Genomic DNA, 14,540 nt, shown 5'->3' with positions numbered 1-14,540 from the left:
TGCTCTTGAGGTAGGTTGTACGGATTTGAAGTCTTGATGTTTGCATTTGACCAGAAGGCCGTCCTGTCTTTTAAAATCCTTTAAGAATTGTAACTCATTATGGAGAGGGAAGAGTGCCATCTACTGAATGACCAATGCTTTCTTCTGTAACGGCTAGTCTGTGCTCAGAGACTGCTCATCCAGCTACACTTAATGCTCTTAATTTTATGAGATCTATCTGGTTCACAATTTGGCAGGGTGTAATTGCTAGTGGTCTGGCTTTTTCTTTAGGGAGGAAAAAAAAAATAATCTTAGAGTTGTGTTATTTATTTTGTTCTAGGGTGGCATGCCCTTAGGGCCGATGCCAGCAACTGGAATGCCTTACATGGGACAGGCTTCTTTCTTGGGAATGCGCCCAGCAGCCCCGCAGTACACCCCTGACATGCAGAAGCAGTTTGCAGAGGAACAACAGTAAGTGGCGCCTTCCTGACTCTTGGGAAATTCTTCTTTTTTTTAAGGGGGAGGTGTAGTCTGGAGGGGTAGTCCACATGTAAAAATATTGATAGTTTCTCTAGAAAAGTAGTCCATTTAGGGCTGTAGAATATTATTGAGATCATTCCATTGCATTTGAAGGGTATCTATGAAGTTAGTAGTGGCTGTCATACAGCTCTGAGGAAGAGTGGAAATGTGTGCACCAAGCCATCTGAATTTGAGACAGAAGAAATAAAAAAAGGAAGCAGAAGCTTGACATGAACATTACTCGATGATCTTCAAGGTCTTTTCCAACCTATGTGATTCTATGATTCTATTGTAATGAAAAATTATTTTTAGAATTTTTTTTTTTATCATTTTGCTTCAGGAAGAGGTTTGAGCACCAACAGAAATTCTTAGAAGAAGAAAGAAAACGGCGCCAGTTTGAAGAGCAGAAACAAAAGCTGAGACTCCTAAGCAGTGTGAAACCTAAGGTATGCCCTAAATTATAAGTGGGGTGTTTCTTTCTTCAGGTTTTACTTAATGGCTTTTAAAGGGATGGTCTCTTTCAACAAGCAAATAAGTGGGGAACTTACATGAGACATCAGATTACATTTGGAAAAGTCAGTGTAATAATATACCTCTTGGTGTAATGTAAACAAAGTCTGGTATTGAAAATGAAATCAGCTTTTGAAAAATAAGCCAACCTGGTGTGTAACATTTGGGAACAGGTTCTAGAATACAGAATGTTTGGTAGCTTGTTTGTTAACTTTATCCAAAGTTTTGGACACTTGCAGTGAGCTCAAAGGCTCTTATCTGCAACAGTACAAATAGCTGAGTAAGGTTTATTTATTGTTCTTGTGCATAAAGCTATGTCTAAAGACTGAGAAACACTGTTATGGTGTAGTCTGCAAAATAAATGCTTTCTAAATACAGGAGTTATTGTTGATATGCTTCAGGAAGGCACTGCTGGAGAAAGAAGGGTTTAATTTAACAGCAGGCATTGCTAATTTTTGTACTGAAGAAGTGTGGAAATTGAAAGAAAACAGAGCTGTTCTGTGAGTTTTTCAAAATGTGTTCTGTGGTGTTTCAGACAGGTGAAAAAAGCAGGGATGATGCTTTGGAAGCCATTAAAGGAAATTTAGATGGTTTTTCTAGAGATGCTAAAATGCACCCAACACCAGCATCACATCCAAAAAAGCCAGGTTTGTCATTTTTCTCATCTTCCAACTGAAAATAAAACTCTAACGTTTGAAATCCTCAGCAGGGGGAACTAATTCCAAGAAGTATTTTTATTTGGTGATACAAAGTGAGTGGATTAACTGTTTTGTAAAATAAAGTGCCATTCTAGCAACTGTTTGCTTGGTCAGGTGAAAAATTAGGTATCAGCTTTTATTAGAAGACTTGAAATCTTTAAAAGAAAGCTTAATATGGAATATCATGGAAATTGATAATGCGTTTGTTCTTTTCCAGTCAAAGCATTAATTAATGTTTTGCAGAGTGCTTTTGAAGCTGAGAAGTGCTATACAAGTGCTAAGAATGATCAAAATGATGTATAATGACTTCAGTGTACTGTAACAGCTTACTTGTGTACCACTGCCTGGGCATGGTCAAACCGAAGCCTGCAGTATTCTCTTCTCACTAATTACTACATTTGTAACAATTGCTACTAAAGATTTCCTGTGGGTTGTAGTATAGTTTGTTCTGTGTCTAGCCTGAAACAAAGCTTAGCTAGACAAGCTTTTTCCTGTATAAAATCTTTATCAGTACTGTGGATTTGCTTTTTCATAATTTTGAACTTACAGGTGGTTTCTGACAGTTTTCCGTTGTCTGTGGGTGTGCCCATCCTGTGTCAGTTCTGTTAAAATGGGTAACTATGCAAGGGATCAAACAGCAAATTGTCTAATGAGTACACGTTTCTTATGTATCTTATGATATATTATTGAGCTTTTGAGGATAAAACACTGCTTTGAGGGACAACGTCCCCCCATGCACACCCCCATTATGTCCAGTTTGCAATATTACTTCTTGATTTGTTTTGATCCAGTCTATTTAAAACAAATAGAATACTTCCATAGCCAGCGTTAAGAATCAAGTTTCAATCAAAGTGTTTACATCACCAAAATCTGGGAGAGAAGATGCGTGGTTGGAAGTGGCTGCTCAGTTTTACCTTTGTGTGTTATGCTGACAACAATAACTCTACACACCACTGTCAAATAACGCATCCACTGCTGTTTCCCCTCGCCCATTTGCTGTGTATACCTGGTATTTGCCACTTTTCCTACCTTTCCACCTGTGAACCTTTTTCCTCATCACTTTGCGTTGTGTGTTCATTCCATTTTACAGATCATCCCACATCATCCCATTCTGCTGTATCTATTTCCCACTCTGCTTTTCTCGATGATGAAGAATTTAGTGACTTTATACAAGGGCCTGTTGAAATCCCCAAACTGGTGCCTCAACCCACCTCTCAGCCTTTTCAGCCTTTCCATTCTGCTACTGAGGCTGGGCAACTGCTTTCAGAAAAGGCTGTGGTCCAACCTCTCCCTCCAGCCCAGACTCCAGTGTTATCCATCCTGCATGGTACAACTGGGCAGGTTCCTTATTTTCCTACCTCTGCATCTTCACCCAATATCCATAAAACAGGTAACTTTAAAGTATCTTTTTTTACATGTCACCTTCTGTCATAGAGTGCACAGAGTTTTTACTTATTTTGTTGGCCTTTTCAGTCTGGCTGAAAGAAGTAATATATAGACAATTAAGTAGAAACCTCATGATCCATGGGAAAAGATGATTTAAGTCCTCTTCTTCCATCCCTTAGAACTCCACTGTGAAAGCAAGTCATGTGTGGATCCAAAGATTGCTAAATATGGCTGATCTTAAGTGAATTAAGTCTTGTGTGCTAGCATCTTCCTAAGTCTGTGTAGTAGAAAAAGATACAGTTGAGATGGTGGTATAAAAAATAACTATTACGCTAATGCGGAGCACTTCTGGGCTTCCTCTCTTGGAGGCTAAATGGATGTCGGCGAGATTAACGTGAAGAATTTTGCAGATGTAAGTAGGTTGGACACGTCTGCTACTGATGCCTAGATGATTATGCAACTGTAATCCTAATACAGAAAAGTTTCATGTATTCCTTCTCCTGCTTGTTGCTTTTTCTTTGTTGAATTTGTTATGTATGCATGGTAAGTAAAGGGCAGAATCAGGCTATAAAAGTGTTTGAACGGGGTGGTGCTGTTGGTCTGAGCTGGGACGGATACTCATCTTGATAACTCATCAGTGGTACCAATAAGACTTTTCCTTTGAAAGTGTGGAATTGCATCTGGGTGGTTAATAACAGAATACAAATAATTCCTCCTGCTGTTTATTCAGGCTCTTCCTTGGAGGAGAAAGTCTTAGATAATGGCTCAAATGAATCTCAACAAGAGCAAACCAAACTTAAAACATCCGAAGTTGGGCACAAAGCCTCAGCTGCAAGCCAAGTTCATCCCAGTCTAACCATCAATGACTGGGATGTTGTAGGTGGACATGAAAGTGGTACCACTGCTGCAGAGGTGCACAAGGCTTCAGAACAAAACATAGCAGTTGAAGAGTGTGGTGAGCAAATGAAATATTTGACAGAAGTTAAATCTAATAAGATGCTGCTTGAATGCTAACACTCTGTACACTAATTCTAAGGCCAATCCTGCATAATTTTGCTCTGAACGCCTGCTTGAGTAATATGTCAGTGCCTCCTGCTCCTTGCTAAAAGTATAACAACTATGATTTTGCTCTGAACTTTTTCCACGTGAATTTACTGCTGTAATCACTTTTAACATGTTTGTTTAATCAGTTCTGCTGTTTTAAAATATTCTGTTCTCTTTCTTGGGGGGAAAAAAAAAATGATGTACTCTCTAAAGATTCTCTTTTTTTAATTATTTAAGGAAACTTAGTACTAAAGATGGTCAATGTCATGGTGGGTTTTCATCTTTTAACTTTGAGGGGATAAAATCTTGTTAGGTTAAAACTCTTAGCTAGTTAATACTTGTTTCCTAGACAATTTGCTGCTCATATGCATTGTGTCTAAAACTATCTGTGCTTTAGAGGTCAAAATTTCAAAAGCTGGACTAAGAGAAAACTTTAAGCAAGCTTTAGTTCCAATTTGGATTTTATTAAAGCTGACTATTGACTCGTTGGTTTTGTTTTATTCTAGTCAAAATAGATGCAGGGTCTCTGGTGCACCTTGATTAGTGCTCTGATGTTGTGCTTAAGGGTTACATGAAATGTGGGCTCCGCTGTTGCCAAGTGTGATAAAAATAAATGTAGCCCTTTGTGTAATCTCACCTGACTGGGGGGTGAGAGGAGAAGGTTCCTGGTCTGTAGATAGTTGAATTGGGCACTTTCTCAAGCAGTTATTTCTTTCCTAGAAGTACCACAACTTTTTATTAAACAACTCACGTATTCCTCTCTTCAGGCATTGGATATGTTGCTTTCAAGTGTTTTCATATCCAGTATATCTAAAAAACGTTATTGGATGACATTAAATGGTCCGAATGGACGTTTTTAATAAGTGGAAGGGCTTTGTAATACACAGTAAATTGCTGAAAGTGACTTAACTTTAAACAATATACAGCATGAAATAGGAGCTGTTCATTTATTCATGGGTCAGCCAATTGCATTGTTCATTTTGTACAAATCTAACACAATCTGATGCCTGATTTAAAAAAAAAAAAAAAAGAGGGAGGCAGGAAACTACCCTCGTTTAAGAGTGTGGGACAGAGCAAGCTTAAATACAGCCTGCAGGTGAAGGTGGTGTTGGAAGTGATTATGCAGAGCAACAATAGTTAAGAATAGTTCCAAATGTTATTAAGGGTGCTTTGAAGGACGAGCTGAAATACTTTGTGAGGAACAGAAGTTTAGTAGTTAAGCGATACTGCTGAAAAATGGCAGACCCTTAGTCACCTGGATATTATCAAAGTTTTGAGTAAGACTCTCCTATCTATCAACTAAATACAGCTGAAAATTCCTTTTCACTTCTCCTATTATTTGATTTTTAAGGGGCTGAATTTTATCAGAGAGGTTCGAGGGTGAGAAGCAAGAATCGGTAGGATGCAGAAGCGGGTGGAAGGGTGGTTAAAGCTGAAGAATAATGAGATTGGAAGAAGCAGCAAATTTATTTTACTTGGCTGGTGAAATGGAAGGAATTGCTTGTATTAAAATGTGCTTGGAGTTGTGGGATGATTAGAAATTAGACTGCAGCCAGGAGAGAATCCATGTGGAAGAGGAGGAGATGCAAGGGCACTGGGAAAGACAATGAAACCTGAAATGATTCTGATTTTTGTCAGAGCTCCATTCAAGATGAGCATAAAATCTGCTTAGAAGGGAGCTAGATAGGAAGTAAAACCATGAGACTGAGGGGAAGAGTCCACACCGTGGAGAAGGAAATAACCAATTCGCAGGGAGTGAAGTGTGGCAGATCACATTATGAAAGCCTGTAGTAGGGAAGGCTTCTGGATCTGAAGATGAGGAGCAATGGGGCAATGGATATGTTTTTGTGAACATGGGATAAGATCTTGCTGAGATTCAGTCTAATAGGCTGTTTGTGGATTTCCCCGATAAGGATGTTCTGATGTAACACTGTGGCTCTTCTGGTAGGTATGAACTTATTTATTCCACAGGTAGCCCTAATAGCATGTACGTGATGGGAAGACTAAATTTCATATGGCACAGAACTGCTGCTTTGAAATTTTAAGAGACAATGAGACTTGAGCTTCTGTACAACTAGAAATTAAGAGGGAGGTAAATGAGGAGCTCCTCATTTCATTATGTATATAACTATATTCTTCCTGTTACTGCCAAATCATTCTAGTTGTTATGTTGAAATACATATTCCTGCAGTAGCTGTTTTTCCTCTGAGCACAGTGATTCCTATCTGAAATCTTTGCCTGAAATGCTAAATGATACTGACCAGCTAGGAACTAGTCTTGAAGATCTTTATAGTCTGAATCTGTATATCCTAATACAACTGTCTGTCTTTTTCTTACTGAATGGAATACGTTTAGGAGTTGGAGTATTCCCTTCACAGGACCCAATTCAGCAAATGATGCCTCCTTGGATTTACAACGATAGCTTGGTCCCAGGTAAACAAGAAAGCGGGCATTTAGCCAAGTGGGCAATGTAAGGTGTGAATGTACGTGTACTTGTGTTGCCATTTATTGATCAAAGCGTTACTCTTCAGTCATCAAATGAATCCTATATCTTTGATACGTTACATATTTATGGTGGCTTTATCTGCATTTGAAGAAGTATGGATTTTATTCAAGCACGTTAGATGTTTAATCTAGAATTTCTAGATTAAACGTTTAATCTAGAATTCTGACAGCAGATTATGCTAGTAGAGGTTGCATTGCTGATAATACTGCTTTCATGGGTAGTCTGTTTTTTGGCATGTCTTGTAATTAAGCAGGCTCATTTCTTAAGGCTATTTTTCTTAGATATGCAAATTACATAGTAAATAGAAAACTAAATGCTGTAGTAAATATTGATTACACTGAGGTTTAAATACATAAAGCTGTTATAACTATCTTTTTATATGGATTATCCTGCAATTTCATTAAAGAAACATGTTTTGAAATGGAGCACTAATTGTATTTTATATAAAATATTTATTTGCTTGTGTTAAACTTGTCTGTAAAGACCATCCAATAATGCATTTAGATGAAACGTGATGATACAATACGATGCCAGAATGCTGTTGCCTCACCTTACGCTTTGTGTGTTGCTAATTTGATATAATGTTGAGTTAGGGACAAAATAGAAAAGCAATCTTAAATTCACTTGAGAACAGCAGTTGTCGCTGTCTAATACTGACTCCCTCTTAACAGAATTGTATAAGAAAATTTTAGAAACCACTTTGACTCCTACTGGAATAGATACAGCTAAACTCTATCCCATACTGATGTCGTCTGGATTGCCCAGGGAGACTCTTGGACAGATATGGGCGTTAGCCAACCGTACTACCCCTGGGAAGCTCACAAAAGAAGAGCTCTACTCTGTCCTGGCTATGATAGCAGTCACTCAGGTATGACTAACACTTTGGCGATTACTGCAAAAAGGCAGTTTGCTGAACTAATCCGCCATAGATTGCATGTTAGCACAAGTGGCTGGTATACCACACCCGTAGTGAAATACTACTTCTGTTGAAGTCCAGAGAACCTCCCCTTGTAACTTCAGTGGCATTATAATTTCATCCCCTGCACTTACATTTCAGTTACTCCTTTCTTTAGTGTCAGTTGACGGTAGTTCTTAGATATACCTACCAAACACCTGTACATGTATTTCTAGTAGAAAATACTGGCTGTTTTTCTTCTGTTGTACATGCATCTGTTTTCCTCAAGCTATATGGTTTAGGTATCCCTTAGTCTGCAAATAGCTAGACTTGCTGCCTCTCTGCTGAACCACTGGAGTGTTAATTTTAGGCTTTCATTCTTTGTCAGCATAGTGTCATCTCTTAGGATTTTATTTCTAAATACCAGCCGTCTATGAAAGCTAAGGCAAGAGTATCTTGAGCAGTGAATATTGAAGCTGAGGTGCCTTGTTGGAGTGGTGTGTAGGAAAGACGATTGCTTGGCTTGGCAGCGCTTACCAGATTGGTTTACTAAAAGCTGAAAAAGAATGCTGTCAAATGCTTCTGCCCACCCAGACAGGTATCGTACCCTCTGCGTAACTCCAGCAGTCAGGGTGTTGAACAGGATTCGCTTATACAGGCTCTTGATAGCATCTTTTGCTTTGGAAGGTTTACTCAAAGCTTGACCAGTACCCTGCTCTTTCATGATTTCAATAATACAAACTGGAAACTGGGGTGAGAGTGCAACGTGCCTTTTTGTTGATGTGCTCACGTGTATATGCTTCTCTTTGCTTTTCTGCCTTTGCAGAGAGGAATACCTGCAGTGAGTCCTGATGTGTTAAACCAGTTTCCAGCTGCCCCTGTTCCTACTTTAACTGGATTTCCAATGCCGCTGCCTGCCACAGTGAGCCAGCAGCCTCTGATGCCCTCCGCACCGCCAGTCTCCATGCCTCTTAGCATTGGGCCGGCCGTGATGGGAATGAACATCACGGCACCAGCGGGCGGAGCTGCAGCACAGCCGTCGGGAGGATTCGTGCCATCCTACCCGCCGCCCAGTCAGGTTCGCTCGCTCTTGTTGCCTGGCAAATCTCCATTCTCCTGGAAAGCGAATTAACCTGACTCTTTCAAAGCTATGTAGTGGCAACAGGCTTTAAGTAAACAGTAAAAAATGGAGCTGAAATCTAGCACGTGACGTCTGAAAACATGAAGTCATGCCACTAAGGATGTTCTTTTATTTTTTCTGTTTCATTCTGGTGGCATTAGAAGAGGTACAAAAGCATTCTCCATTACAAACTAATTGCATTGAAAGAGGATTTTAGTTGTAGTTGGGATTTTTGTAATGCACATAAAATGGAATTTTAGGTTAAACGATACAACAGACTATCAGCTGTAAAATAAGTCAGATTTTTCAGGAGAAGCTGAGAACTGTGAAAACCTTTTGGTTTACAACACTAAATCAAGTGGGGGATAAATTTTGCTGTTTGCAGATACGGTTCATCCTTCTTTGGAAAATATTTCTTCTGATGCTTTTGCTGCGTGTATTGATTTTTAAATTATTGATTGATTTAAATTATTAATATTTGTCCTGTATTAAAAGATTACATGGCTATGATCAAGAATACATTTAATGTGAAAGGAGTAGAGTTCCTTATTCAGCCGTTCTTCATGCATACTGCTTGCAGTCCTGCACACCTCGTGTGTGTTTTGAATCAGGTGAGGTGTGGGTGAAGCAGAAACACTGACCATGCTGATTTTGCCTGCTGATGTTGAAAGTTTTTTTTTTCTGTCTTTTGCCTTTTTTTTTTTTTTTTTTTCCTCTTGAGTCGATCACGCTACTCGAACTGCTTTCATGCTATATGACAATTTGAAGACAACAGTATAGCAATTTACATGTTGTTTGTAACTCAGGTAGTAAAACCAGAAGATGATGACTTCCAGGAGTTTCAAGATGCTTCAAAGTCTGGCTCACTAGATGACTCTTTCACTGATTTCCAGGGGGATGTAGCTGGCTCCTCCAAAGCAGCCAGTTCACAGCACCGGAGCAGGTAGTAGATCTTTGATTTCCACCCCTTTGGTATTTTAGAACTCCTCTAAGAAATGAAATGTTTTCCTCTTTTGTGGGTAGCTGTCTAGCCTGTAATTTTCTTCTCTCACCTGACTTCGACTCTGACAGTTTCTTTTGAAGGTTGTTACAACTGCAATTAGGCTTTCTGAATCAAAAATGACATTTGATGTGCCATAGGTGGTTGGCCATTCTTTGGCATTCTAGTCATCATGCTGAGGTAAATTGCGTTTACAAGGTATGGAGATAGGTTTTCAAGTGTTCATACTACTGCACAGGCAATTGAAAGTTACTTCATACTGTGCATTCAGGCGAAAATCTTACATAAAGCTATTCAGAAAAAAATACACTGGGACAGAGGAGTTCTGCATTTAGTGCTGTGTGCTTCCATTAAAAGTATGACCCCATGTTTGGTGGAGTTGATAGAAACCATTTGCTGACATCAAGGTCTTTCTTCAGGCCCTGAATATGGACCCGAAAATTCATGCGAAGAGCATGACATCGTACTCTTAAATGACTGAGAACTCCAGTGGACAGGGTTTTTGTTATTTCTGTCGTTTCTCTGGCCAGTGCTTAAACTTTCAATAACTGACTATAAATCTCAATTGAAGTCTCATTCAGACTTCAGCAGTCCTGGCTTTTCATTTGGGAGGCTGCCAAAACGTAATTCCAGATCAAGCAAATTTTGTATAACAAAATAAGTAAGCATGTTTACTCCCTTTGAGAGTTTACAATTAATCTTTCAAAGTCCTGTGATTACAAAATGTCAGTGTTGTTTCCTTCTACTGCACATGGCAAACTTTTATGTACCTCCCAGGTGTCTGATTGTAGACGTACAGATTTTCTGTGTGTTGAACTGACTGTTCTTAGTTGCAAATAGAAGTAGCGCTTTCCAGGTAAGCAGTGATTACCAGTTGCTTCCTCGACAGTGACGTCAAATGGGGATACTAAAACAAATTGTTCTGTTACACCGTGCCTAACAGCATTCTGTGTAAGAAATTAAATTTTGCTGATGTCAACCGATGCCACATGCATCTGAAGATGCTCTCTTTTAAGTATATCTTAATTTGTGTTACACGTCATTTTGCAGTTAAAGCTGTTCTGTTACCGAAAGTTTTAACAGAAACATTGTTTGTAAATTCCACAATGGGAAGTAGGGGATCATAAAAAAAAAAAAAAATTAAAAATGGTGTTTCTTTTTTACTGCAGCAGTTCTCTTTATTCAGTTGTAAAAGCGTTCGGTTTTGAACAGAATGTTACAATGAGCTATAATCTAATTGCTTATGGAGCTTTATTTAAAAAAAAGCCATCTGTAGAGTACAGATGATTAACCATTGCATTGGCCAAGATTGCATATCTAATAGCCTGTTTTGCAGTGATGTGAAATTTAATTATATTACCATAAGCTATATTTTTTTGACATTGCACTGTCTGTCTGCAAGCATCCCAGACCATCATTAGCACGTGTGTGCAAGTGCTAGGTTTGTGTGTTGCTTGTAGGCTGCTGATAAGGAGATTTAAATGGCTCTGGAAAGATTCTTGCTTCAGGCCAAAGAATGCCATAGAAATTCATTCACGTTTTCAATGTGCATAGTACTGAATGACATAAACTGGAGGTAAAATGCATCATTCATATGTAAAGGATGTTGTTCTGTAGAGCTGCCAAGGTCTGATAAGGGGGCTTGTGTGGAGGGCAAGCAAAGCTCTTGCAGAACGTCTTCTAAATCTTACAGCAGTTGCTAACATGGTGTTAGGTTATTATGGCAGTTTTACTATATAAAGTAGAGTGTGTTTATGTGTGAAAAGATTTGCCTGTGTAACTGTGGGCTAAACCTTATTTTGCTGATTAGATAGCCACCTAAACTCGCTGATTTGCACTGACAGAAATTCAAAGGTATCCTTTCCTTCCTTTCGAACAGTGTTTCCACTTTATTCTCTTTAATTTTGCAGTAAGTAATGAAATATAATCAAAAGTAGATAAGCTGAAAGTATGGGGCTGGCAAAATCTCATGCAGTTTTAACTCTTTACTATATCTAGTTCTGTCAGGGAGAATTGCCCTTACGCTGCCCTGGGCAAAGTGATAAATTAAACAGCAGTGATTCCTGGGGTACGTCTGTGTACTTATTGTCTCCCGGGCTAAAAATTCCTGTGGTGTGAAGTTCTGCAGTGTTTTGTTCATATTTTGGTACAAATTAAAATCAAGAAGGGTAAAAATTGACTTCTGGCCTGAAGAAATACAATTAGGTGAGATAAAGTGCGAATTCACCCATCAGTTACCCAGCTGCCTGTTTACATGCTCTTATTCTTAACAGATATTGAGGTAGCTTACATCAGGTTCTTGATCAAGAACTCTTTAGGGTACAAGCTTAGGTTTAGTGATCCAAAATGTGTAGTCATAGTAAGAGGGTCCTTTAAATAAAACCTGGAAACGCAGATTACTTATGGATAAATTAAGGAACTTTGCTTTTATCTCTTTTGTTTTTAGTGTACCTTCTTTACTAATGCCACTCCCAGGTACTAAGACACTCTCATCAACTGACAAGTATGCTGTGTTTAAAGGAATTGCAGCTGAGAAGTCGTCTGAAAGTACAGCTACTTTTGGAGGTAAAAGGAAAAATATACAACCACTACGAGAAGTTGATTGCAATATTTCATGTATCTTGATTTTCGGCATTGATAAAATATTAATATTTAAAAAATCAGAGCAATTATGTCGATATAAAATTTATTATATGAATTCCTAATATGTTTATGTATTCCTTTTCTTGTATTCACTAGATTGTGGAGACAAGTATAGTGCTTTCCGTGAGTTAGAACAACCATCAGAGAGCAAATACTTAGGTAAGCAGTATGTTTTTTGGATCTGTTTTAACATGTCTTCATTTTTATTTTTATGAGCTGCAGAATTTCCATTGCTAGAATTCTAAAATAATGGTGCTTCTGCTCCTCTAAACAACTTAAGCAGGAAGCATCCTGAAAAAATAGTGTGATATATTATTGGAACAATCTACAAATTGTATTTCTAGGCAATTGGCATCTCATTTGGATGCTTCTGAGCATTTTATTTTAAAATAAAAATATGGCTGGAATTTGCTCATTTTAACTAAGGAGTCATGTATTCTTAGAAGACAGAATGAGATGCTTCTGGACGAAATCACAACTTTTTTCTATTGTTAGGGCAGAATTGAAACTTTTTGTGGTCTCTGGTGCTCTAAGAATAAATCTGATCGCTTATTTTGAAATTTGTGTTTAACTGGTTTTGATCGGGAAAAGTAAAACCTAAATGGCATCTGACGTGCAACATCTGTGTAATTACAAAAGCAGAGCCTCCCTAAGCCTTTTCCAGAACCATTGATGTCTAACTCATTTATGCGATATAAGTGGTAATCTCATCTTTTTAATCGGATGGGGAAAAACTTTCGTATATTATCAGATCAGAAGATAAACAGACTACTGACTTAACATAACTCTGTGGAAGTTAGGTTATACCCAGCATTTTGTTTCATTATTAGAAGACAACTTTACATTCTGGGATAAAACTTCTTACCTGAGTTCATTCCTACTCCTTATTTTTCAAAGACGTAATTATTTTTTTTTTCAGACACTGAGTTTCTGAAACTCCTGTTATGTTTTGTGAGGTTTTTGTGCTCAATACCTCTTCAGGATTAAATGCATGCAATGAAATGAAATAACATTTTATCTCTTTCCGTACATGTTCTAAAATATAGAAAATTACTATATTTGCCTGCTATCCAGGTCTGACCACTCTTAACCCTTTCACCAGCTTACATTTCTAATGGAAAAGTTTGCAATTCATCAGTAAGTTTAGTTTGCTGTGATGTTTTAGTTTTGATCAATGAATAGCAATTTCACGAATATTTGTATTGTTGCTGGGCCAAGCGAATTGATTTGGAGGGGAGGGAGAATGGAAGAATATGTCAGGTATAGTCATGGTCCTTTACTACCATCATAAAAAGTATTCTTTGAAATCTTGGTTAAACTAATTTAAAGTATGACACTGTGTGGTAGCTTAAGAATTAAATGTTAACGGTGTACTTCTAAAATAGAACAAAATCTGTTTATTGGACACTTGTCTTAAAATATGCATAAATACTTTAAAATTACACGTAGTCTAAGTATGTATGTGCTGGTGAATGGGTTAAACAACATTTTTCATGTTCAAAAGAAATTGCTTTATAAAAAAAATGATTGTGTATGAACAGCAAGAAACTTATAAAATTAGTACACAAAAATATTTACCATAAATTCAATGAAAATATTGTTACCTAATGTTTAATCAGGTTTAAATTATAATCTTTACATAGTACTGTCTTACCTTCCGTATGTAGTTGAACTAGAGATCCGCACATCTTACAACTAATCATGCTGACTTTCATGTGAGTCTGTCTCCAAGCTTCCTAGTAAAACTCTAATCAGTCTTAGCAGAAGCTAGAAGATGCCCGAGTTATTACATTTACTGAAGTTCTGATCATTTAACACTTCTGTACGTTTACGCGAACCTGACAGAAGGAAAACATGATAGATTAAAACGAGAACTTAAAAATGTTCTAAAACAACATGTTAGGATCACTGCCTTGCATTCTTTTCTGTTTGGGGTTTGGTCTCTTCCACCCGTTGGGTTCCCCAGTATGCCCAGTTGGATAGGCTTGTTGGCTGTCTGCCTTCTTTCAGGCGAACTTTTTTCAAAAGTACCTTCAGCCACCAGGCAAGTCCAGTTGGTCTCTACTACGGTCCCCTTTCAGCTTATCAGCAGGGTTGCTTTTGTCTCAGCCCTCTGCTGACGCCCCATGAATAAACTCTATTTAGGCAATATTTTGAAGGGAGGGAGGGGGAGAATTGCTTCTGTAAGAAGGCAAATGCTATATTGCTATAAGTGAAATTCAAGATTACATTCATTGCTT

General features: G+C 38.1%; 1 protein-coding gene across 6 annotated transcripts in view; it reads left to right on the top strand.

Annotated features, from left to right (window-relative positions):
• SYNRG (synergin gamma) overlaps positions 1-14,540 on the top strand; it is a 44,121-nt gene that overhangs the window by 7,975 nt on the left and 21,606 nt on the right. For 2 of the 6 annotated variants that reach the window (XM_087751795.1, XM_087751794.1), the window contains exons 4-14: positions 320-450; positions 839-944; positions 1,544-1,655; positions 2,797-3,096; positions 3,823-4,047; positions 6,492-6,569; positions 7,314-7,510; positions 8,364-8,615; positions 9,464-9,600; positions 12,104-12,222; positions 12,397-12,459. In XM_087751795.1, coding sequence (XP_087607921.1) covers positions 320-450; positions 839-944; positions 1,544-1,655; positions 2,797-3,096; positions 3,823-4,047; positions 6,492-6,569; positions 7,314-7,510; positions 8,364-8,615; positions 9,464-9,600; positions 12,104-12,222; positions 12,397-12,459 — 1,720 coding nt within the window. The remainder of the gene's footprint in view (positions 1-319; positions 451-838; positions 945-1,543; positions 1,656-2,796; positions 3,097-3,822; positions 4,048-6,491; positions 6,570-7,313; positions 7,511-8,363; positions 8,616-9,463; positions 9,601-12,103; positions 12,223-12,396; positions 12,460-14,540) is intronic. The other 4 variants (XM_087751800.1, XM_087751799.1, XM_087751798.1 and 1 more) reach the window with 3 other exon arrangements.

This window comes from Nipponia nippon, unplaced genomic scaffold (genome assembly GCF_047370975.1).
Source record: "Nipponia nippon isolate SJK-2023a ecotype South Korea unplaced genomic scaffold, ASM4737097v1 scaffold_15, whole genome shotgun sequence".
In the NCBI taxonomy this organism is placed as follows: domain Eukaryota; kingdom Metazoa; phylum Chordata; class Aves; order Pelecaniformes; family Threskiornithidae; genus Nipponia; species Nipponia nippon.
The sequence above is the reverse complement of the archived record's forward strand: the minus strand, read 5'-3'. Positions and strand labels throughout refer to the sequence as shown.